This window comes from Blennius ocellaris (genome assembly GCF_963422515.1).
Source record: "Blennius ocellaris genome assembly, chromosome: 9".
In the NCBI taxonomy this organism is placed as follows: Eukaryota; Metazoa; Chordata; class Actinopteri; order Blenniiformes; family Blenniidae; genus Blennius; species Blennius ocellaris.
Genome location: NC_137658.1, coordinates 23,543,052 through 23,570,007, shown reverse-complemented (window position 1 = coordinate 23,570,007; position 26,956 = coordinate 23,543,052). Strand labels below are relative to the sequence as shown.

Below are 26,956 nucleotides of genomic sequence, written 5' to 3'. Positions count from 1 at the left end.
TGTGGTTTATTTGTGTGTGAGTGCTTGGATCTGAGCTATGGCGCTGCGTGGTTTCCACCTTGTTTATAAAAGATTACCAGAACGAGAACAACTGAGGACACCTTTGGATAGAAAATGAAGAAGTAAGCCACATGATGTTCAGGGTAAAACATTAGGCGGGGGGACTTAAAGTGCCAGAGGAAAAGCTAATTCTTGTGGAAAGTCCCACACTAGGGGAGAACTTCTTCTCCTTGAAAACAGCTAATGAAGCAAACATGAAGTTAGGAATGGATGAAGAAGTAAAATGACAAACGTTTGAGGACAGAACTCTGGTCTTCCTTGTGCAATGGAGTTTTAGGCAATCAATAATTTTCATAATTCATCACCAACACTGATGATCATACAATAATGAAGGAAATTAAGCCTAATGATGTCTGACAGATATATTAAAGAAACTTTTTCTGCTTGAAAATCTATTTCAAAGTTTACTAACTATAATTATAATAAGTCATATGTGAGCATCACACCTATAGAAGACACTCACATTCTCAGAGGTCACTCAAGATGCTTCATTATAAATCATCTTTCTTTCCAAATCAACAGAAAAAAATAATCAGATCTGGCAGTAAATAATGAGAAAACAAGACCCTTCTGTATAGAAAACCAAGCTACAACAAAATAACTATAGTTTTTCCAAGTCTTGTTTGGTGAATTACTTCAAAAATGAAGTAATTCATTTTTGTTTTAATTTGATATATCTCAATAATTGTTCAACTCAATAATGCAAACAGCCTCACAAAGATGGTACTTTAACATCACATATATGATAAATAGTAAATGGTTTTCACTTAAATAATGGTTTCCTATGATGAAGTCACATGAAGCCACAAGTCCTGCATGAAAATGGGACACTTTTGAAACAATCTTTGGAAAAAGATCCTGCAGAGGATGTGAAAAGTGGATGTGTTGGGGTGAAAATAAAAGATTAAAAAGAGAACAAAAGTATAGACAGGGTTGTGAAAGAAAAGTGTAAGAGGAGAAAACGGAGCGCAGAGTAAAACCTCGGCAAGGTAAACAAGTGGGAGGACAGGAGAGCCGATCAATCAAAATTAAGACGAGAAAAAAAACCTCTTAATTTATCTTTAGTGTGTGTGTGTGTGTGTGTGTGTGTGTGTGTGTGTGTGTGTGTGTGTGTGTGTGTGTGTGTGCGTGTGTGTGTGTGTGTGTGTGTGTGTGTGTGTGTGTGTGTGTGTGTAGGAACTTACAGGGTGGCGAGTTGAGTCATGTTGCTGAAGGTGTATGGAGCCAGTATGCTGATGCTGTTGTTGCTCAGGTCTCTGTGTACACACAACATACAGTGAATACGTGCTTGCGCACCACAAAAAACCTTGAAGCCGTATGGGTATATGCAGTGTGTGTGTGTGTGCGTGTGCGTGTGTGTTCAAGGTTATGTGACTGTTGCGTACACCAGTGACAGATGCTTCAGGGCTGCCAGCTCCTTGGGCACAGATGTCAGCATATTCCCCTCCAGGTAACTGCAAGGAAACATGCACACTTAATATCTGTGGCACATACACACAATTATTCACCGATGGGGGGGGGGGGGGGGGGGGGGGGGGTCAACTTTTATTTCCTTTTTATTTTTCTATCTTCTGATAAATTAAAACAGTTTCTACTGTTTCAAGGCATATCAAATAAACTCAGAATTGCAGCAAATTAGCAAGATATGAATCACAAACATAAAAAGACAAGATAAGATATGCTCAATCCTCACAATTCCACACAATTACTGTAGTAAAATGAAATCAGAGTACTGCCCACGTTGGTGCAAATATGTTATGGCAATGTATACAAAATATATATACTATATACAGTATATTTATATATATATATATATGTATTTTTTTTTTTTTGCATGCATTGTACTCAATAGTTTGCATTTAACATAAATATACAAACCAAAAGACTGGAATAAAGCAGATTCAACAGTAAATAGAACACAAGAGTTAAGGATTCGGTGCAGCAGAAGTAGGTAAGTGAGAAATGTTCCATCAGTTTGAAGTGTTGTATTTAAAATGTACCTTTATATGACACAATTTACCAGAAAAAAAAGAGATTTTATTCATTAGTTTTGTCAGTGACAGTGAGTTGAACGACTTAAACAGAAGTAATCTGTTACCGGGATCAATGGGAATATTTTTGGACGTGTGTAAAAAGCAGCTAGTTGTTTCCTCTCACTTGAAGTCTTTAATAAGATAAGCTAATCACCTCCTTCCTGCGCCTCCTCGCCCGGCCTTTCATGTTTTCTGATATAAATAATGACCCCTCTCTACAGAGGTCAAAATTACATACTTTATTTCACAGACACGCACTATTCTGGCTTTCTCCGGGGCTATATAGAGAATATAACACACACACACACACCTGATATGATGCGTCCCCCCCCCCCCCCCCCTGCTCTCAGGTCATAAGTAGGTCATGTGGACAGTATGATGGAGTGTCTTCTTCACCCTGATCAATACCTAATCACAGCTATTGACCCTGCAGAAAAGGCACATTTCACAGTGAGTGGGGTTTTTGTGTGTGTGTGTGTGTGGGTGTGTACATGCACGCGTGTGCAATAATTCACATTTACTATGTGAGGTTTGGGGTGCAGCCTACCCTCACCCTCGATGGAGGGATGGATGGATGGAGGGATGGTGGATGGATGGATCCGGGTCATAATTCTTGATGAATTTTCAGATTTTGATTAACAGTGTTTTACCCTTGTTTCATCCTAACGCTGCGCGGAAACAAATTATGCTCATTATGGACGTGTTCTTCATTGGTGTGATTACAGTTTGTCCCAAAAAATGATGTCTGACAGCCACTTGATCAATGGTTGCTGCCCTGGTGAAGATACTGAATTTTAAACAGAGGACACTGAACTCTTTATAAATCTCTTAGCGTTACACCAGCGGTAAATTTCAACGGCTTTTATTTTGTCTTCGTCTAATTTTGCTTTATTTCGCCAGCGCTCCTGCAGCCTGTGCCGGAGACAGGATCTAACTATCTGGGATGACTCGAGCGAGCTTGTGCACTCACTAAATAATTTGCTAATTCCTGATGCAGCAGAGGGCAAAACAGCTGCACCAATGTTGCACTGCAGCAGAGTGCGTCTGCATCGGAAGGCTGCAACTTCGCACGCACAACACGTTCATACCCGTTTATTTGCATGTGCACATTCGCCAATATGACCCTTATTCTCGCCGCATATTCGAACAGGAGCGTTTAGGTGTGTGTGTGCACGTGCATTAGCGAGCGTGCACGGCTGACTCACAGCTCGGTGGTGTCCTTGGGAATGCCCTTGGGCAGGGAGTGCAGCCCTCTGTTGCTGCAGCGCACCACGCCGTCTGAGCACGTGCAGACATCAGGACAACCAGACGTAGGAAGACAACCATTATCTTCCGCACCTGAAAGAGAGAGAGAGAGAGGGGTGGGGGGGGGGGGGGGGGGGGGGTGAAAAATCAGGAGACAGAGAAAATGGAAAGAGATCAAAACAGGTACAGCAAAAAGATCATTGCCAGGGAGGAAAATGGAGGAGAATAAGGAAGAGTGAAAAAAATAAAAGGTGAAAGAGATAAAGCTTGAACTTCAGGTGAAGCACTGCACTCAGCACTTTTAGAGAGTACATTATAATCCCAATCAAGCTTCTCAACATCTGGTTCAGGACCTGCAGGGATGTCAAAGTCATTCATGGAAAAAAAAATCGAACTGATGTTGACAAAGCAAAAACTTTAAAAAGTCAAGTTAAGTTGGTAATAAACATGATATAAACGGTTGGCCATCGCCAGCCAGTCTTTTCTGCCTTGTTTAGTCCTGCTATCTAAAACAAGCCGCATGTATGTTTATGGGATTTTGTTTAGGTGTCATTATATTTTATTATTATGTTCCATCCTTCTTTTTTTACTCGAAGTATTTCACAAGTCTATTTCATTGCATACAGATCAGCACGTAAAAATAAGGCCCCATTTTCATGAAGTTTCAAGTGAAATGCATCTTTTGCACCATGGGACCTGTTTTCTAAAGGTTCAGTGGCACCGAGCACCTTTGTCGTGTGAGTGGACTCCCAAAACACAATCAACGTTACTTCATTTCCCCTCTTAATTGATTTTGTCATACAATTTTCTAAATTGTTTGGATAATAGAGCTCTGCTCAACGCCACATTTGTTTGTAGAACCGAGTTAGCATCGCTAGCATGATAGCCATTAGCTCATATCGATGCTAATGAGGGAAGTCACTGTGTGAAACACTGAGCAGGGAGCGTCTCCATGGCAACAGACGCTGATCTCCTCGGATCTCCTCCATGAGGTCATTAATGTCCCACAATATACTCGATCTTTGAATGATGACAAATCATCCCTGGACATTTCATGCAATTCGGGAGAATAGTATTTGCGTAAGGTTGGTAAAATACATGCATGCATACATATATACATAACAATTAAAAAAAGTAAACAAATAAACAAATAAATACCCGCTGATGAAAACAAAACCTTCTTGGCCAACTTCATTGGCAAAGGTAGTAAGTAAATAAATACATAAATGAATGAATAAACGTGTAAAAATAAGTGAAGAAAGTATAAATATTTGAGCTGTACCTGCATATACAAATTATGTTAAACAAAGATAAAACTATTCATCTGTGAGTTTTAAAATGGTTAAAAACAAACAATTATAAACCTGTTGCGGATCATATTAATATGTTTTATGTTAATAAGAGTCATAAACGAACACGTTTGCGTCGCCCTGTCAAAGAAATGTGGTTCCGAGATCGTGAGCAGTCGCGATTCGCCATCAAAGCCAGGGATATGCCGCTTCCCTCCACACGTACACACAAACTGTCGGTGGGGACAAAGAAACATCTGAGTGATTGTAATCATGTGAACACTCAGAGATAAGCGGGATCAGAGAGGAGAGGAGGGTGTTCTTCTTGGCTTATAACGGCTTCAATTTCCTTGACTGACACACAGGCTCACACACACGCCTTTAATCTGGCGGCGCAGTATGTAAATAGTTGAACTGTGGTCCCAAATGTAAAACAAGCCGAGCTAAAGCCCATAATGAGGGATAATGAAGCCCGGACTCGAAGCCAATCATAACACCACTGCAGTTTGTGTGTGTGCGCTGCAGAGAAGGGGGGGAAGTCTGAACACTCTGTTGTGCACTTGTGTTTACGTTTCAATGAGCCTCGGACTGATTCAACGTCGCAGCATTCCTGCATGTTCACACCGAGTTACACGTTTCCTCTTCACTCTTATTGGCTGTTTTCACTTTGAGTTTTCTAATTGCACTAATTTCTAAATGTCAAGTGAATGGACACTTTGGTGTCCGTGTGTGTGTGTGTGTCCGTGTGTGTGTGTGTGTGTGTGTGTCCGCTGGGAGGTATAGCCGTGGGCTGACTCACTCCACAGTTGGCTGATTGAACCAACATCTAAATGTGTGTTAAATATCTTCTCACAAATTCAATTAACTTTACCTTTCCCCCGGCGGCCTCTCGACACCTTAACAGCCATTTCCCTCCACTATAAATAGCGCGGACACGGGGCCACGGCTGGATGTGTGAGTGTGGGAGTGCCAGACCCCCTTTGCTGCACATTTGCTTCTTTTTTTTTTTGCTTTGAGTACAAACTTATGATGAGACAATGTCAAGCAGAGAGGATTCACACTAGAATGCCAGTTATGGTATGTTAATATGCAATATTAAATACACACAAAACAAAAGATCTATAAAGCTAAAGAGGAAGCATGGACTTATATTTCTGCCACAATCCTGAGCACAGGAAATGCAAATAAAAACGTAATCAGGGTCTGATACCATCTCAACCCAGCTAACTACTTTTCAAAGTCATTTTAGGTAAATGGTTGCAGCACAGCTGCAGGAAATTGTAACAGATTAGAGAGAGAGAGAGAGAGAGAGGGAGAGAGAGAGAGAGAGAGAGAGAGAGACAGAGAGAGACAGAGAGAGAGAGAGATCTGAAACATTTTCAAGGAAAAGGGAAAAACTTAAATGTAAATTTAATATAAATATAATAGCCACGTGAGCCAGATGTCACTCTGTCTACGGCGTTGAAGTTGGCGGACTGAGTTGCTGTACGCAGACGTTGTCGTGGTCACGGCAACGTCACTGCGGAAACCACAATCTGACGTCATCTGAGGCTGCTGCTCGCCATTCGCTTCTCACAAGACCGCATGGACATCATTTACAGTTTATTTCCATTTGCTAAAACACAATTTTTCAAACTCGGCCGGTTTAATCGAAATATTTAACACAATTCACACACCAAACTGCAAAAAGAAAAAAAATATATATTTATATAGGTATTTTGCCAGTTTGGTGTGTGTGTGTGGGTCTGACAACTAAAAACATGTTCTTAAGTTAAGAATCTCTTTGTCTCATGAAGTTTTTCCTCTGAAAACTAATTGAACTGAGTAAAGTGAGGATGCTGCAGATGAATAAGGACTGTAAACACAGAATAAACAATATAAAGACAAATGTAACTGATTCATCACTGGAGGAAGAATTTATGATTAAAAAAAAGCCATTATCTTTGCTCTCATAAACCAACTTCATCTTCCCCCAAAGACTTCATGTTGGCCATTATTAGCACAAAGAGCATTACGCGGAATGGTAAGTGTGATGAAATGTACGTCTCCGTCCCGTTATCTGCACAGGGCAGGTGGCGGCTGACTGACACAAGTCCTTTGCTCCAGGTGGGAGGCTGCAGCCGCGTCGTCATGCCGACGCTCCTTTAAACGGCGGCTGCATCGTCTGTGTGGCTCCGTAAAAACGGAAACGAAGGCCGAGAGCCGTGGCTCTAATTCTCTTTTATAGTCATGCTTTACGCCTGAATGTTGTTATTTCCAATTATGTTTAATGGCGCCGAGGAGGAAACAAAAACAAACACTTAGCCTACAGTAATGGTGAAAGAGGCAGGGGGGACGCGGGGGGCTCACCGTCGCACGTGAAGTCAGGCGTCGCCACGTCCTGGATGGGAATCTCTTTCAGGAACGCCGGCTTCTGACAGCGAGGGTTCCCACTGACCACCCGGGTTTTCTTCAGCCACTGACCCAGCCAGGCCAAGTGACAGTCGCACATGTACGGGTTGGAGAGGAGGTTACTGCGGAAACAATGAGGAACACTTGAATCAGTGCCGTGAAAAAGAACAAAATGTGGCACCATCTTGTGAATGTGTCTGTAGAATATCCATTGTCACGACATAATTACGTCCCTCAAGGCAAAATGACATCAGTGAAATGTTTCTCCTTGTTTTAGTTACCGTAAAATCACTTGTACGTTCACGGGTCAGCCAACACATTGTGACCCTGATATGTTGCAGCTCCACTCTCTTTGCAGAAAACTCATGTTTGTGCGCGTTAAACAGCTACGACGCTGCCAGTGAGAACTGCTGAGGGAGGAGCCACGTGTCAAAGTCACAGCCACATGGCTGGCAGGATCCAAAGCGTGGCCAAGGCACTGCACCGCTCCAACGGCTCTCCCAACGATGCCACATGTTTTCTATAAGTTACATACACTTATATCCCACAAACTGTGTATGAATTTCTGCAACAGTTTGAGCTGCTGTATATCATCTGTGGGACTTGGCTAAATCCTGACCGTTTGTTGTATTTTCTGAATCTGACTTCAAACTTGAGGACAAAATGTTCACTTGCTTTACACATGTGATAACAAAAGGGACGCTCAGTGGTATTTACTTCATGTTTGTGGTCATAGATGAAGTCCTGTCAATGTGACAGAAAAGGACACAAAGGACTCTATTAGCTCATTTTATTTGGATTCCATTCAGTGCGATTATAATACGAGAATGATGTTGCGCAGCAGAGACAGACACATCTGTTTAAGTCTCACACTTGAATAAATTCAGATGCCAGACAAAAGAAGGCGGGGAGGAATTGGGGAGGCAGGGCGAGGAGAAAAAGGTTACTGCTTATTTTTATTCATTTTATGAAGTTTGAGGAAGACGCAGGCTTGAGAGAGAAAAGTGGCAAAAAGGAAAAGAGAAAAGGTTATCAGCTGGTTTTATTCATTTTTGATCACCTCCCGCCGCATGCTGTTGCTTTTGTAACGCTGCTCATGTAATATTTATGCTGAGCCATATTTAAACTGAAAAGGACAGGGAGGAGGCACCGGGGGCACACGCACCAGACGGGGGGGGTTCACTTTAGTCAAAGCTGCTCCAGACGGCACACTGGCGCTGGAAATGGACAGACTGTTAAGAGTGACGGGCGATTTTTCTGTTAACATGATGGAGAATCATTTTGCATTAAATGTGCGCATTTACAGCGCAGCCATATGTTAATACTAGCTATCTTAAATCCGTAGCTATCAGCGTACGTCTTCTTTAAAATTAACTTTTTCTGTTTACAAAGGCACATTGTAGTAAACGTCTTCATTTTATGATCATACCACGTATTCTATCAGTTCCCTTAAGGCACATATGGCCTGGTCTACTAAAGGTTTCACACATGCAGCAGAGAACAACCGGCTCTAAATATATCTACTTCTAGTGGACAGACCACCAAGTTGCATTTTTGTTATGGTGACTGTCAAAATAAAAGCACCAAGTCCCAGGAGAATATAGACTGGGAGTCATGACACCATGGAGGAAACACTGTTCTGATTGTCTCTACTGAGCATGTGTAGAAGAAGTACTTACAAGTATTTCTGCCGTCGACATGGAGACGAAGCTCAAGCGTTTTCAAAAAGTTCCACCGTGGGAACCATTTTCCAAAAGATGTGTTTTCAGTGCCTTTGAGAACCATTGTCGTGTAAACAAGACACTGAACACTAAAGTTTTTTTTGTTTGCACCTGGAAACGTCACGTAAACGAGGCCTACATCACTCCATGATGAATCTAAGCAAGTGAACAGGAAAGCTATGTCATTTCCAGCAGACCGCTCGTTTCAGTCTAAAGCATTTTATTTTTCTTTCCAAAACGTCCGCAAAACGTACATAAACTGAAGGCGCAATCTGTCTGCATGAGCATGCAACACTTTATGAAGGATCCTAGATCAGATACGTCATATTAAAGCCCACAGAAGTGATGATTCCTGATAAAAAAAATGGTTTCCACACATATCTTATGGATCGTTTTATCTTTGTTTTGTTTTTTTTGACTGTTGATTTTTACATGGGGCACCACAGCAAGTTATCACAATATCTATGGAGGACATAACTCATTAAACTAAGACTTCCGCTGACGTCACTACTGGGTGAAAAGCAGTCCATGTTGCTCGGTGCTGTGGACTGTTGCGTCTCACACTTTCCATGCCTGAACCAACAAATGTTGCTCCAGTATTAATGGTGATCCACCACAGATTATTCACTCATTTCCTTGCAATGAACTGATCCCACTATGTGGCATCCAAACCTAAGCTAAATCCCTTCCTTCCTCTACGACGTGCTAATCTCTTAATTAAATGGACAAACTCTACTGGGAGACGAAGCACTACTAATAGAGACGCACACATGAGCAATAGTACAAGAGAAACAAAACGAGGGACGTGGAGGAGAAATAAAAACGATCCATCTTTCTTTAACGCCAGGCAGGTGTTAGAATCCAAAATCAAGTGTTCGCACAAAGGCAAAGGAAAAGTACAGCTGAATAAGAAAAGAATAATGAAAGGTGACAAGAAACAAAGAAGAGGGAAATGTAATGTATCTTTCCATTTCTGTAGTGATAATCACCAGCAGCCCCACTGAGCAAACTTTATGCAACAATGCCCCTCGTCTATCCGCTCTACATTTTCCTTCCTTTGTCTCCCGCCTTTCTTCCCAACAGACTCGGGGAGAAACTCAAATTGAAGATGACAGATACACAGTAGGACAGAGAGCAAGAACAAAAGGCCGAATGAGGGGAAGAAGCAGGGAGAGGAAGAAAGAGCAACAATGACGTGAGGACACCTTTCTTCAACGTGGCTTGTTTGTTCTTGAGAGAATCAACTTGTACGGTTTGATGGAGCTGATAGAGTCCTTACGTGTTACAGAAACACTCACGCGACGTGCACATGCATGTTTCGATGCCTTGGAACTAAAGTACACTGACTTCCTCCTCTCTCACCTGAACTCATCCACATCTACCAAGAGCAAGCGTGTCTTCAGCCAAAACATGTATTAATGTCTTTTATTTAGTCTGACCTGAATCTCTGAAACGCTTCTTGTCCTCACCAGTAAAAAAAAACCCCAAAACAAACACGATCAAACACACACACTCTTCTAAAATCCAGTTCCAATAAAAAGCATGCAATATTTCACACTCACTGAAATAAGATAGCACTTTACGTGTGTATGTTGCTTGTATTTCACAAGGAATAAACCTATGACACACAAACAGATGCATTTAAAATGGAATCTATAACTATTATTTTTATTGTTAATAAAAAGAATACTATTTATTATTGATTTTATTTGTACTTGATCCTATTTCATATGGAGCACTTTGTGTTGTATGAAAAGTTTGATTTGACTTGATTTGATTATCTGAAAGTTGAATGATCAGACTAACTCGTCATGACAATAACCTGAGCCGATAACTTGTTGTCACGCATCAGTAACATATAAAAGAGAGCAGGGAAAGTGTGGCAGAAAGATGGAGGTGTTCACACGGGTGAAGCTCACATGGTGGACAGGGAGTGCAGGGTGGAGAAGGCTCCCGGGGCGATGCTGGAGATCCTGTTGTCGTACAGCGACAGCAACCTCACCGAGCTCAGACCCGTGAAGGTGCTGTTGTCGATGCAGCTGATCTGGTTGCTTCTCAACATGCTGCAAACACAAACAAGGACCACTTTTACACAAAGCCACAGCATCAAAGTTTTATATCTATGATGCGAAATCATCAAATAATCTATGAACAATGTAGTTTTCTGGATGTGACGTGTCGACAGGAACAGGATGCAAAAAACCCAACCTGAAGATAAAAGTAAAGTCACAGCGACAGACTCTGTAATACGACATTAGCTTTGGACACGAGTCATGTGGGAGCAGGCTAACTCAGTTAGTTAGCATTAGCAATATCTGGAACAGGCTAACCTGGTTAGCGAGGCTATTACTGAAGCAGGGAGCCTCTTAACATAATACAGAGACAGACATGATGCCATTAGGGAGTCATTAGGCAGCATATATGTACATGATAGCATTAGACAGTCATTACTGGGCATGCAGACAACATCGTACACTATCCTGTAACCTCTAATTGGACACCAGCCAGCCTCTTTAGAACGGGAGCCCAAATTTAGAGGACCAACAATATGTTCTTATTAGCCTTCGTTTCAGGGTGAGTGGGTAAACAAGCCTTCTCCTTACAAAGGCCTGGCTGGAGGCCCACTGTGCAGAGACTCTCAAACAGGAAACACAACAGAGAGAATCTTTAAAGTCAAGAACAAACGCGCTTTGTTGTCAGAGTTAAAAAAAAAAAAATACAAAAAGAAAAAAAAAAGCTCCTATTAAAGTGACAACATGGAGAACAAAGAGGACACATAATGGCCAACCCAAGAAAAGACGGGTTTGTGGTCACCGTATGGCCCGACGACATGAATCAGAGAAATACACACACAGACACACACACGCACACACACACACACACACAGTCATTTATGTGAACGCACATTTCCTGTAAATCCACTCACAGAGTTTTCAGGCCGCTGAGGCCTTTGAACATGCGTCCCTGCAGGCCGGTGAGTTTGTTCCCCGTCAGCAGCAACTCCAAAACTCCTCCTGCGCCATCGAAGGCGCCTTCACGGATGTCCCTCAGTTTGTTGTTGCTCAGGTTGCTGCAGGAATGGGAAACGAAAGGCCTTAAATCTCGACCAGGGTTTTCAAATGAACAAAGCTCAAATGTGATCCGCACGTCAGGTGCGGCAAATGTTTGACACCGGATGCTCTTGACCATGCATGGAGCAACCCTCGGCATTGGAGCGGGCTTCATAACAAGCACCACAGACAGACTGAAGCTGTCCCTCCAGTGGTCGATACTCCAGGGCTTTACTGCAGAGTCATGTGGGAAGTGGGATTCTAACTAAAGTCCAGTTACAAACTTGCTTTCCTCACATATGCATACTGTGAAATATGTGAAATACTTGTTTAATAAAGCAATGAGGTAAACCATGTCGTATTTTTCAATACAAATAGCAGACTGAGGTTTCAGACATTTTTACTGTATTTATGAGGGAAGACATTACTTGAAACAAGAAAACATTCCTGAAATGTCCCCTTTTTCTGGAAAATTTCAACTATTTCAAGTTTTTGAGACAGTTTTTTTTTTTTTACTCCACATTAACACAACAACACATTAAAGTGAAAACAGTAAACTACAGTCTTCATTTTGTGGCAACAGGAAACACAACTTCTACTTACAGTGCTTTGCACCCTACAGCTGTGATCAATAGTTTACCTGCACATGTGGCTGTTGATTTACCACATTAACAATCATGGGTGATGCCAACGCTGCTCAATCTTTAGAATGTGCCATCACTTCCCCAAATAAAGCATACGTTTACTAGTTCATCATATGACGGAGACGTATTTGTACCATCTGCTACACACGACGGTGCCTGGACAACATGTCTATTTGTTTCAGCATCATTGATTTGAAGGATTGGATTTCAAGGTATATTTGACACATTTTGAAGGATTATTAAGTGTATTTGACATAAACACATAAAGGTTTTTGTCATGTTTTCCTCCTCTGAACTGCAGTAACATCTATCGCAGTCGCCGCCATCTTGGATGTTTTGCGCTCTCCCATTGGACCAGCAGCTGACATGTGACTCAAACGCAGCGCGCATGACAACTATATCATTACGCCAGTAAAGATAGTACCAACTTTAAACACTGGTTTTAAAAAAACTGGGATTACACATGGAGAACCTTTGACATGGAGCTCAGGACTAATAAATCTTAGTGACGGTGTAAAGACATTGTAGTGTCTCGATGTCGGAACGGGATGACGCTGCTTAGTAGCTGAACGCTTTGAGTGACGCGTTCAGGTGCATCATGTAAGAGTAACCTTCCAACATGTTAATGAGCTGCGGGGCTCCTACAGTAGCAACGTTACACGATAAACATGATTAAAATATGACTTATACAGTCAATAGAGCTGGAACATGTAGTGCAGCACAAGGCAGTGTTGAAGTTTGCAGTGGGGGCGTCATGTGTGCAAAGCAGACCATAATTCATGAGAATAAAAAGCCATCTGATACCATACTAAATATATATGGACGTATACTAGATATATGAACCATATATAAAATATCAATTACAAATAATCTGTAAAAGAGCATTGTACAGGATTTATTTTCTCCGCAAAATTCTGAAATCTCATCTGTGGACGACTTGTCCTTGATTCCATATGACTAAGGACCCCGAAAAGGAAGTTGAACAATATCGTCATGCTGCTTTGTGCAGGATTTCATATATGCATTTAAAAATAACAATGCATCAACTAGTAGTAAAAACAACTTGGAAAACAAACCGAGTTGTGTTTAGCATTCAGCACAAGCAGGATTGAATTTAAAGTTGTTCACAAAAATCAACAAAAAGATAAGACAAGGGCTCGTGCTAATGCTTGTGCTTATTAGACCAACTCATAGATCACCTTCCACATTTAATTGCAGTAATCAATCATGTCCCTTCAACTAATAAATGTTAACTCTTCTGTCTTTCATCATAATATCCTTGTCTCATATCATAATAGATTTTTCGATAGCGGTGTCCGCTTAAAAAAAAGAAAAGAAAAAAACAACTCACAAAGGACACTGCAGACACACACAAGCACAGAAATAAATGAGACAAGTGGTCACAACAAATAAGAATGATCGCGATCTCCCCTTCCTCCGCACACAATGAGTAAAATGAAAGAGAAAGAGAGAGCGTCGGGCCGCAGAGACAATAACTGGAGATGATAGCCATCACAACTGCTGTAGCTTTCATTCATGGATAGTTTTGTGTTTCCTCTTATCACATTCATAAAGGATGAGAGGGAAGGAGAACAGAAGAGGCAAGCAGACGAAGACAAGGGGGGGAGAGAGGGAAAAGAATCAAGGCAAGCTTGAATAGCTGATGCAAGGAGGAAAAAGAGGTGAAAGTGAGGGAGGTGTATGGAGAAGATGGAGGAGAAGGATGGAATTAAGGGAAGGAAAATGGAAATGAGTGCCGGCCAATCTATATCATCAGTGACACTGCTGGATGGTTAGCAATTTCCTCTTCAATAAATCAACTGCTGGTCTCTGCTCTGTCTTTCTCTGACACACACACACACACACACACACACACACACACACACACACACACACACACACACACACACACACACACACACACACACACACACACACACACACACACACACACACACACACACACACACACACACACACACACACACACACACACACACACACACACACACACACACACACCCAGAGGAAGGTTGTAGATAAGGCCTGACTGTAAATCTGAACTGAAGGCCCATCTTCTATTTCCATTTAATATTTGCTTCCTCCGTACCTCCATCCCTCCCTTCCCATCATTCCATCGAGTGTCTCTCCTTCCTCCTGCCTGACTTCAGTCACCCGACTGGATCCCGAATCTCCTTCCATTGTCGCCGCATCAAAACCGTCTCCATTATTTTATCTTTCTTATCGCTAAAAACATTTCTGTTTTCTCATTTTATTCTTTCTCCTCTTTACTTTGTCTTTCTGCTCGCTTCGTCTTTTGTCTTCTGGAATAAAGTATTTGTACTTCATTGTTGTTCTCAAGTAGATTCTTCAGGTATTTGCTACCTTGAGTATTTTGTTTTCATTCCCACATTTGAGGAAAATATATTTGAATCCTCCTTTAAGTCTTCAGACTTGCTTGTTCTTTATTCAAACCTCAATGAAGGTGATTCAGTGTTTTGGTGAAAGGTAACATTTATGCATGCATTTTACAATTTTTTTTCATTTGCTAAAACACAGTTTTGCAAACTAGGCTGGTTTTCATCAAAATACTTAACACAATTCACAAAACAACACACCGAACTGCAAAATACTATACTGTATACTGCAGAATGAAGCACTTCAACCATCAATACATATCAAACTTCTGTACACATTTCTACGTCACACATTTAATTCGTATAACTGGATTTCTGCCTAAACAACTGCACACTGTTCAGCTTAATGAAAAGCGATCTCATCTTTAGTAATATTTTCTAATACTTGAATAGTTCAAATCATGTTGTTCACATGCACAGAATCACTTGCAGATACATGTTGTTGATACATTTATCTTTTTAAATTTCCCACCAAACAAGCCAGTGCACACCTTCCTGAATATCAGTCAATATAATTCTCATTTGGTTTCTCTTAAGAATGAGCGCCAATATGGACAGACTGACTTGTTGAAAAAACAAATTTACAATTGAGGTGTTTCGCCACTTTCAACATATTTTTGCAAATTAGGTCATGTTGTGATTTTTGAAGAGGTGTTTTCAAATGGCAAACGTGACTTTTTGTCAGATTGTTGTGTCTTGTGCGGAGAACCGCGTCCGGTGCTTTTAGAAAGTGCCATTTTGAATTGCAAAAATGGTGTAAAGCAGATATTGTGTGTAGAGTTTTGGAGACTTTGCTCTCTGTGTGTCATTTTAAATGATTTTGAGTCATTTTATTGTGTTAACAATTGGAAAGGAAATTGTAAGAGGGTTTGAATTTCATCAATAATGGGTAAATGTAGAGATAAAAATCCTCCCAAAACAAAGGTTTTGTGTTCAATTGTTGAATTCCCTTGCTCTGTAATACACAGACCAAACTGTGAACATTTGTAAATTGAAGTTCACCACCACATCTGTGTGATCCGTCAACACGGATCCTCGTCGTATAAACAAATCTTCTTTAGGTTAAAGAAATGTGCGAGCAGAAAGAAAGACACGAAGCCCTACTGTGACCCACAATGTATAATGTAGTATACTTACATCTTTTTCAAGTTGGGCAACTTCTTAAAAGTTCCCGCGGCCTCCAGGACAGCAATGTCATTGTCGTTTAATCGCCTGTAGAGAGGGAGACAAGAGGAGTAAATTAGAGATTTATGGTTTCATGAGATAAATCGGTGGCGAAGAGAAGAGAAGAGAAGAGAAGAGAAGAGAAGAGAAGAGAAGAGAAGAGAAGAGAAGAGAAGAAATGAATCTCTTCAATGCAGTCGTCAATATCCACGCTGGCCTGAGCCGGGAGGAAAACAGTTTGAGAGATAGGAAGCCAGACAGCTGCTTTATTGAGGTAATTTGTACTAAAAGGATGCCGCTAAGAGGATCTTGTATGTGCAGGCCGAGCGATAGAATGTGAAGCTTCAGCTTCACGCTTTCCAACCAGGTATGAAGGGTTAAAAGACAGAGAGAACTGAAAAATCTGCCTTGGTCGGCTGACGATAAAACATTTACCTTTAAGGTAAAGAGAGCAGTTGGAATCTCTTTAAATCGTGATGCACGACTCTCGTTAACAACTAACGCTGTACAGTACATTTAAAAGAGCACAAATCTCTTTGGATTGATTTTATACTGATTCAACGCTCCCAAGGCCAGTGTCAAGGTCTTTTATGGCTATTGGAAGCAGTTGCTCAGGAGGACAGATAGACAGACGCATGAAAGAAAGAGAGCAGGAGGTATATAAGCCTTCAGCGGAACCACCACCTCCCCTGATTTCCCCTGATAGGACAGGTTACAGGGCACGACTGACAGCCCCAGAGTGTGTGTGGAAACCGACTGGTGTTTTTTGAAGGGAAAAAAAAACAAACAAAACAAAACAAGAGGCGGCGTGTCGAGAACGGCAGGAACTTTGATGTGCCCTCTAACCAACCGTAAAGGGCAAAGTACACATCTTTGACACGGATCGCCCGGGGAACAGAGGCAGAGGAAATCGAGAAGGAGCAAGGGATCCAAAGGTTCACAGAGGAGACGCCCAAGACAGACGAATCTGAAGCTAATGGTCTGGAGGAACGTGGCATTATTAGCTCTGAGAAGCCGCGGCTGAATTCAGCACGAGACGACTTAACCTCCACTGGAAACCATCCGGCAGCTGCTTCAACGCCGCAGCTTCTTCACATCACCACAACCTTCACTCACTTCTTACAAGCTGCCAGCCGTCCTGACAAAACGTCCGTTCTGGATGCATTTCTACATTAACTTATCTGTGATCGGGGGCCGTAAGCGAACCAAGGGTACAGATTTGAGCACAAAATGCTTTTTGTTGAAATTCTGGGACAAAAAAAAATGGTCTCAAATTGTGTGAATGTTATAAAACACCTTCACGGCTTATTGGGAATATTTCAAACTGCAATTGCTAACCCTTACATGTGCTTTAATTGTTTCTTTCTCATTTTTGGAAGCATTTCAACAGCACTTTGTCCTGCCTTGTCTTTGCAGACATTTCTGTTATTTAGTTCCCCTCACACATTAGGGTTGAAACCACTCATTTCTTCATTATGAATTAAAGTTTCCAATGAATATCAGCACAAATTGTAACAACTGTTATACAAGTAATAAAGTAATTACATTGTTGGAAGTGGGCATTTAGTTTCAGCATTGAAAATATTTAGGTTTAAAGCATATATCTCTTATAAAACCTGCACAATGTCACAAATAATCCTTATTGTTGTATAATGTGTGATGAGCATGTGGTGAAAGACTGGCTGATAAATGGTTAATTGTTTAGATGCACCATGTGTTCATGCTCTGCAAAATTCAAATATGAAGGAACAGTATGATTCATTCACAAACATCATGCAGTTTCACTGATTAAAAAAACTGAATAGGTTGAAAGAGAAAGAGCACTGCTATTTGGAAGAACGAATCTCGAACAAAGCACAAATACATTCACATCATCTGCATATGTCTTTGATTCATGATAAATCATATTATATTATATAGCTATATAAATAAATGTGAATCACTGGACACAACTATTTCTATAGTTTATTGTTGTGATTGTAAATGGTTTCACTGCTGATGCCTCTCGGTCCTGCTCTCCGAGGCGGCTGATAACAATATGATCTCACAGCAGGAACTAAATACACATGAGATTCCCTTCCTGATATTGCAGTTTGCAGGTTGGTAGTTTGTCTCCTGCTATTTCACTCTTACGGACTTTTAGAAAACGCATTCATTCAGAAGTAGATTATGTGGTTTAAATCGTACATAATCCTAAACTCCCAATTAATTCCAGTAATGCGAGTATCTATCATTTGCTACTTCAAGCTCCACTGATCCCGACTTCACACACTCTTACTTTAACCTTTTTCACAGTCTCATTATATATTCCATTGCATATCTGCTTTTCCTTTGTCGTTTTCGCTGGAAAAAATGAACGATCCATTGGCCTATTCAGTATTCAAGTGTGAGACTCTTCGCCAGACATGATGATGGCTCCTGTGGGACTCGGGGGAAGATGGAAAAGACTGTTGGGGGTATTTTAGCGTGGGAGCTAAAAATGAAAAGTGACATTCTTGATACTGCACCAAGCGAGGCAGAGAGGCAGAGATTGCATGTGAATTGCGTATTTGCATTTGTGTACGACTGTGAATGTAAACAAGGCCACATGCTTTCCGATTGAAGGGCGTTCCTGCCCTTTAAGGGTTGAGTGTGCCCGTTCCCATTTGTGGTAATGGATGTTTTAGTGTGTGCATACGCCTGAGGAATTAAAGGAAAAGTGAAATGACAGGCCTGTGCCATGTGAAGGGGTGCGAGGAGTCCAACGCCATGTGCTTGGAAACAGAGGAAGCGGACTCACAGGTCGGTGGTGTGTTCGGGGATGTGCGGCGGGATCTTCATCAGCTTCAGATTGGAGCAGTCGACCACCGTACCCTCGCAGCGGCACTTCTCTGGACACACCAGGTCCTGGAAACAATCCCCGCTGAGACGGCTGCGGTAGTCCTCCTGACCTGCAGGGGGCAGCGGAGGTGGAGGAGGGGAACCGAACGGAAGAGAGAGAGACAGTGGTGTGGGAACGAGAAACAAAAACAAGGCGGGGAATGTCAAAGTGGGATGGCGAAGGTGAAGACAGCCAGGAAATGAAGACAGAAACAAACAGATGAGGCAAAGAGAAGAGAAGAAAACACAAAGAGTTGTACTTTAACAAATGTATACAGACGTGTTTTAAAACTTGCACTTTTTTAATGGCACAGAATATAATATTGACAAAGACGCAACCACACCAGAAGTCTTGATTCTGTTGCTGCACTGCTTTCTCTATCAAAGTGTTTACAATTCCCTTCCAGACACCAGCTTGAGTGGGATTTGAACCTGGACCTTCCCGGCAGAGGTCCGCTGCTCTAACCCTCACGACCACCAATGTCCCACACATAAACCCTCCTAAAAGCAGCCAGCTCATTCCTGCTCTTTGTTGGAAGCTGTGAGTCTGTGGGTTTCAAGTCAAACATATTTAAGCAAACAGCCTGTTGGTATGGCTGCAGCGGAGGACGACAGGCCGGGCTTTCCAGAGGCTAATAGTCCAAAAACATACACAAATTGGCATGAAGTGCAGAGGATCTGTTTTAGGGTAACAGATACCAGACGTCCTGTTATTGTGGTGGATTATCATGGATTTAAGGTTGTCCGCGAAAAAAAGAAGGGACACATGAATGAGTCTGCATTCGGTAACAATGAGAGGAAAAATACACACAAAAAACATACATGTTTTAATTAAGACGTTACTTTCACATCTACAGTATTTGTCTGTCTAACAAGGCTCTAACATGGATATATTTTAGTTTTATTCACTTTACATTTTCACACATGTATATCGACTTTTTTCCAACAGTTTTGCTGACATAGTGCTTTTATATACTACCTTAACATTGTAAATATACACTTATTGCTTATAACATAATCCATAAAAGTATATTCTTAATACAGTCTTACTCCTTTCTTTGTACTTATTTTATTGTAATTAGTGTTACTATTATCTAAGATTGTATATATATATATATATATATATATATATATATATATATATATATATATATATATATCTATCTATCTATCTATCTATCTATCTATCTATCTATCTATCTATATATATATATATATATATATATATATATATATATATATATATATATATTAGTAGTATCAAGCTGGGATCAATAAAGTCTGTCTCTATGAACAGAACACATGTTATTGCAAGCAAAGAAACAATAAATGTCTACATAGAATTATAATATGTGCCTGATCCAACTGTTCCCGGATGAAAAATCCCAAAATTTAAATCTATTTTTGTTTTCGACGTCGAGAGAAGGCAGAAGATATCAAATGCAATTAGTGAGACACAAGCAAGCAGAGTCACTGCAGTTTGCAGTGTATCCTGCAGCAGTGGTGGGGGGGGGGGGGGGGGGGTCGCATGGCGGCCACTGTAAATCCAATTACCACCCAGCTATCCAGGTGGTTTTATGGAATCATCTTGTAGATAAATGTGTTTTAACCCGGGATGTTTTGCATCAACAAGGTGAGCCAGAAACCGCTCCTGCTATTTCAATACAATGTGTATTTATGGCTGCGAGTCCTGCAGAGCAGACCTGGTTTGCGTCAGGACGCAGGACTGCACTCCTCTTAATTTCCCCTCAGTTATGGTTCTGTTTTACTCGGGTCGCTCTCCTGTTTGCCTGAACCATCCAGGATATTTAGCTTTGGGAGAAACAACTGGTTTCTCCACCGTCACACTCCTCTATTTCTGTGAACTCACTTATTGTACATCGTCATCGTGAAGCTGTTCATGGAGTGGTCGTATGCAAGGCTGCAATATGGGAAGGATGCAGATTGTGGGATGTTTTTGACATGGGAGGGAAAGTGTTGTCAAGCATCAGAGCAACGGTTGGATAAGCTCTGCAACTTATCACAACTTTATGTTTCAAAGACAAAGAAATGCATAAATGCGACGTCATGTGGGGAAAACATAAATGCAAGCTCATAAATGTTCGGGAGCTGCACCTCCAGTTGAAACCGTACAGTCAGAAGAGTTACATCACCACTGCTGCAGCCACATGGTGTTTTACGGTCTAACATCATGGATTCATGCACACAATGTCTCGCTAGCAGTCAATTTGATGGCTGTAAGAGATCAGGTGAACATGTCAGATGCAATACGGATATGAATTACAATAAATACAAACACTTTTTCCAGATGATGTTCCAAATGAGCTCTCGACATGTCTTTTTTTGTGAGTGAATTGCATAAACCTTTCATATTGAGAACATTGTATTTAAAAAGACATGATTTATCACAGTTCAGTCAATATTTTACAATATACATGATGTGCATGTTGACGTGACAGTCATTTGCGGAATATTGTGCCAACCTTGTCTGTTTACTCGAAAGAAGTAGGAATCACATTTCCAACTTTGAATTCCACATTTGTGAAGTGTTAAGAGAAAAAAAAAGAAGGAAAAACACTGAGTTGAATAATGAAGTCAAGGTTTTGATAATCTACTATAACGTAGAGGCATGGATGTGGGAATAGATTTAACCAGAAACACAACGCTGCCACTGGGCGACTTACTGTAAGTGCTGAAGGTTTTGCAACATTGCAAAGAAATATCAATAGTTTTTAAAGTAAATAGCACAAGGCAAACGCGGCAACTTCTGCGTCAAAGAATGTGTTCCAGATCAAATTCACGCTGGCAGGCGAGTGAGCAGCTTGTGCTATTGTGCTCTCATCCTACGTTTGTCTCGGCTGTTGTGCATCTAAACAAACTGTAAACATGCAAGCACAAGGGCGAAGCAAAAAAACAAAGAGCAAAATGTAATTCAGCTTTGATTTATGAATCGTCAAAATGCAAAGGAAAAAACTAAAGTGTCACACGTTGCACATAAACAAAAGCAGCACGCGAAATACGACTCGAGATTCAAAAAAGTCGGGACGAACCCAAGTTCTGTGCAATTTTCTGTTAATGTGATTGAACTATTTGTCTGTGTGGTCGGACACAGATGCACCTTTTTTTCTTTTTGTTCCATTAAGAAACGAGTTCTACAATTTGCACATATTGTCATTTTACTCCATCTTCTCTGCAAGTGTCCCAACTTTTCTTGAATTGGGGTTGTATTGCACATGAGATCTTTAAATATTTTACAAGGAAGCAAATGCATTTAAAACGGTTTTGAGCCAAACATGCACACGATCTACAAAAAAAAAAAAAAAAAAAACATGAAAAAAAATGGCTGTGAAACAAACATTTTGTTGGTTTCCAGGTAAAACTAGCGACCCTGCCCAGGCTGCACACGCTCATTTATTTCAAAAACAATTCACACAGACACTGGAACAAATCAAGGTCGGTCACGTGACCCCCGGGTTTTTGTTCCGCGGCGCATGATTGGCTGGGAGAGGCAGGTAGGTAGGCGTGTGCCGGGCGGTCCCTGGCGCTTGACGGAACCATGTGATGTCACAGTAGGCGGGGCCACATGGTTAGATCAAGCACAAGAGACAGCTGCACGAACCAATCAGAATGCAGGATCCACACAGGAGGAAGGCGGGGCAACAGAGAGCTGCGCCAATCAGTCAGGGGAGGGCGGGGTCCATACAGGATAAGAGAGGCGACAGACAGCTGCAGATCCACACAGGAAGGCGGGAGGGGGGGCGGGGCCAGAGGACTGCCCACCAATAGCAAAAAATGTCCACAAAGGTCCAAAGAGGAAGAGGAGATGCAAGGAGAGGCAGCGTGGGACTGCAGAGAGGAGGGGCTGAAGCAGAGATGACAGCCAAACCCAGCTTTCTTATCGACTTGCAGGTTACAGGTCCTTTTCATTTTGTTTTGTTTTTTTAAGTCAAACCCTTTTTCAATTTGGGGGGGGGGATTTCATTCCACAAAATATTCAGCATTAAAAATTTAATGAAACAACTTTAATGGGCTTCGAGGTCCTAATAAATAAAACATGCTTGTTAAAATCTAATGCCTAAATAGCATCAGTAAGTCGCCTGTGTTTACTCCACTCATTCAGTGGGAAACACTTCCAATCATATGGATTAAGATAAAAACACTTTTAATATTCTATAATTTTTATAGCATGTTCTGATTCGGTATTTAAACCTGGGCCTTAGCTTAATCATAAAATAACAGAATTTGCATGTGTTCCTATGCTGATGTGAGCTACACGTGTAATTTTGGTATAATTTTAATAAAAATGGCTAAATGTGTGTATTTCCTATTCAGATCAGCTCAAGATTAAATTCATTCAACTCTGTATACTCCCTATACTCTGGTGTAAGTAAATGTGATTTAAAAAGACTGTGTCTTTTATCTTCATCCGCTGGTTCCTTTGAGTTTTACAATTTTATTTCTCATGTTGGAATCTTTAAAGGGTCAGATTGCTTCAAGATGACATTCGACTCTTGCTTGAATCTGTTCTCTGTCAGTTTTATAGATATAAAAAAAACTCTGTTTATAAATCAGTTAAAAAGAAATCTGATATTATAGCCTGCATTTTAGGAGATTTCTCATTTTCAGAATACTTTCAATGTCTTGCACATTGTAACCATGGTTTTGAGACCTGCTATATAAATACAATTATTATCTGAACTCAGCCTCCCCTCACACTGAACAATCCAATTCCAGCTGTGTCAAATCTTTGGGATGTTTTGCTTTTACACCCTGTCACAAATATAATAAACACTTTTATTAAATTTCTCAACTTTTGAATAAACAGATGATGCATTCGATGTGTCGATAGGAAAGTAAAGAGAAGCACAAGTTTCGTTTTCTGTCTAGTTTAAAAAAAAAAATTGACAAAGAAGAGAAAATATAAACCTGAAACTCACCTTCTCTTCGTCACATGACAGAAAACCTCGCTGGTTTAAATGTTTGCGACTGTGATTTTTGAGTAAAGGGGAATTGATTCACTTGGTGAATTGATTATTATGTTTTGTGAGCCTGTTTGAACTTGTTCACAGACAACACATAACTTTGAATACCAAGTTTTGGTTTGAGTATTTTAATAATGACTCTTTCTTGAGTTTTTTTTTTGCCTTGAGTTTCTTTCAATATCGATGCTTTGCAAAACTTGATAAAAAATTATATTTAAGGCCATGAATACATCATAAACACATTCTACACAATCAAATATTCCTTAAGCAGACGTTTAATCACTTTAGTTGATCAGTTCCCCAAACCAGACCGGAGCTGTTCAGAGGTTGTTTTAATTGGCTCTCTGTTACAGTGAAGAGACGCTTTATTCACTGTGAGCTTCATCTCTTACCTGTGCACCTGAACTTCTTGCCTTTGACCTGGCTGATGCGCTTGTTGGCCAGCCTCCTGGGGTGGCTGCAGCGCGCCCCGCTGGTCTCGATGGGGTTGTCGAACAGGTAGTCCGCCAGCCACTTCAGGTGACAGTCGCACATGAAGGGATTCTGGGCCAGATGACTGGGAGAAGGCAGAGAAAGGTGGGGGGGGGGGGGGGGGCAGTTGACACAGAGGAGGGTTTTACAGCTTCCTGGGACAAGTCCAAAATCCTGATTCAACTTAACGCCAATCATTTTCTGTAAACCACTGGTTTCTGATACATCGTTACTTGGGGAAATCCTCATGCAGAAAGCGCCATATTTAATAATTCAGGAACACAATGCTGTTCTGAATGCAGATGGTCATACAAACTGACAACTACATCGTCAATATTACGGTGGAAAAACAAACACAAAAATCACAATATGATACCTGATGAAGAGGATTGGCCTGATTCTTGACGCTACATATTGATCCCATTTAGAGATCAATATGTAGCTTTGTGAGGGCTGTACTAATACATACTTTCATGACTTTGTAAATTACATCAATTTGTATAATTTAATAGTGTGAAAAATGTTTTAGGTAGTAATCCAAGAAAATAAAGTTTATTTACTATGGAAAATCGAATTTACAATTTCTGTTAACGAAGACGACTTTTTATATATTAGCATTGCAGACAATATAGAGAATATATTGAATGGAATCATTCATAAGCTGTAATAGAAAGGGATTCATTTGAAAAATGTTAACAAATGTAATTAATTACAGTTGCATATGCAAGAAATATGTGAAAATGTATATTTAAAAAGCTGAGATGAGGAAAATATTAATGCAAGCGATGAAAAGAACAATGAATAGCTCATCAGAATTGCCATTGCTTATACAGAGTGAGATCTCACAAGTGAGAACGACAGTCACTAAACCCCCCGAAACTTGGCTCTGCCTTGGGGAATCCTCAGGCAGGCTCAGGAGGGAATATCGTCTCAGTGAGAAAGTCTTTACAGTCTCCCAACATCTGAATAAACCACAGATCCGTGCAAAGAAGCTTTAGGTGGTCAAATTCCAGTTAAAATTAGTCCTATTGAATAAGCATGAATTCAACTAATTGTTTCAACAGCAGTTGAAAACTGTGGGACTATTATAATGGTGCAATGACTTGTAAATGCCTGGAGACCTGTGTGCATAATGAGGACGTACTTCAATATGTACATCTAGAGATTGGGATGTCGATATTTGTTGCCCGTGTAATTTGATTGGGGACACGTGCAATAGTTTTAGACCTGTGAATGTCCCTGTACCTCGTCACAACCAAATCTTGAATCCTGAAAGTGCATTATGTTTTCAGGCCAGTGACAAAGATCATGCGGTTCTTTGAGTTTTCTTTGCCCTCAGTGTAGTCTTACAGGCTCACTCTCGTCAGATTGTCTGACTTGAGCTCTGCACTTACCTATAAATCTTGTACAACACGAAGGCCACATTTACATGACAATGCTTCGAGGGAAAACACTTTTTAGTCTTTGGAAAAAAATTGTGTAACACAGCAACATTTTGAAAATGTCTGTTGACACAGAAAAGACAGAAAAGTAATGTAGTTTTGCTTTTAGTCCACTAGTTGGTGCTGTTGGTTGTTTTTGTAATAAAACTACACACACAAGGCGTTTTCAAAATAAAAATGTTCTCCATTTCCAACAAAATATAGTCTGAGCTTTTTCAAAAAGTTTATACAGATACGGAGTGTTTTTGAAAAATTACAGCTCGGGAACAGTTTTCAAAAATGTGCATTATCAGTGACGCAGAGCACCATTTCCGTGCATTTTCAGTACCCAGAGAGTTGACGTAAAACCCCTTAAGATCTCGTGGTACTTACAGAGTCTTGATGGCGCGCAGCGGCGCAAACAGTCCTTTACTGATGGTCTGCAGCTTGTTGTCGTACAACGACAGCAGGTTGAGGTTCTGCAGATCTTGGAAGGTGTTCACTCTCAAACAGTTGATTTTGTTGGCATTCAGCAATCTGAAAACATGCGGACAAAACGCATATTTATACATTATTTAGGTTATTTATCAGTTTTCTTACCGGTTGTTGTGCATGTCTGCGCTGAAGACAAAATGATAAAGGCACATGCAGAAGATTTATTCTTCTCCAGAGACTCATATCTGAAGAAAAAAACCCACTGCTTTTCTCTTCCTTTCTGTTTTTCCACCACCTCTGGCAGCAGCCGCCCCTCCCTTCACCACATATTCCTGATTATATTTTTTCTGGCCGTGACACATAAATCTGAAAATTGTGGTTTCGTCATTTTTTTTTTTTTTCACCTTTTCATTCCTGGAGCAGGAGGGGGAACGTCTACTGTTGGGTTTGTGAGCATAATATGTGGTTTTGATGGGAGAGACAGATGGTGAGGAAAGGGGGGAGGAAAGCGAAAGTAAGGAGATGAGATGGGGGAGGGGGGGGTAATGAAGTGAGACAAGGAAGGGACAGGTGAAACGTTAATTTGGATTGACACAGATATACATTTAAGTGAAAGAGGCTGACAGACAAAATGGAGGCGAGAGGCCGCGGGAAATGAGAAATGTGATAGAGGGATTAAGCAAAATGACAGGAAAAGTTTCCATCTTGACTCTTCTCCCCTCTGCGTCCTTTTCCTACCTGCACTTCATTAACTAATAAATCCCGCCCGTCAGG

At 40.9% G+C, this 26,956-nt stretch overlaps 1 protein-coding gene across 1 annotated transcript in view; it reads right to left on the bottom strand.

The window, feature by feature from the left end:
* Positions 1 to 26,956, bottom strand: part of slit3 (slit homolog 3) — a gene marked incomplete at its 5' end in the record, with an annotated part of 301,781 nt that overhangs the window by 43,551 nt on the left and 231,274 nt on the right. The window contains 10 exon segments of the mRNA XM_080502187.1: positions 1,245 to 1,316; positions 1,446 to 1,514; positions 3,299 to 3,431; positions 6,977 to 7,140; positions 10,659 to 10,802; positions 11,666 to 11,809; positions 15,988 to 16,062; positions 18,794 to 18,944; positions 24,248 to 24,411; positions 26,141 to 26,284. Of these exon segments, the coding sequence (XP_080358313.1) occupies positions 1,245 to 1,316; positions 1,446 to 1,514; positions 3,299 to 3,431; positions 6,977 to 7,140; positions 10,659 to 10,802; positions 11,666 to 11,809; positions 15,988 to 16,062; positions 18,794 to 18,944; positions 24,248 to 24,411; positions 26,141 to 26,284 (1,260 nt within the window).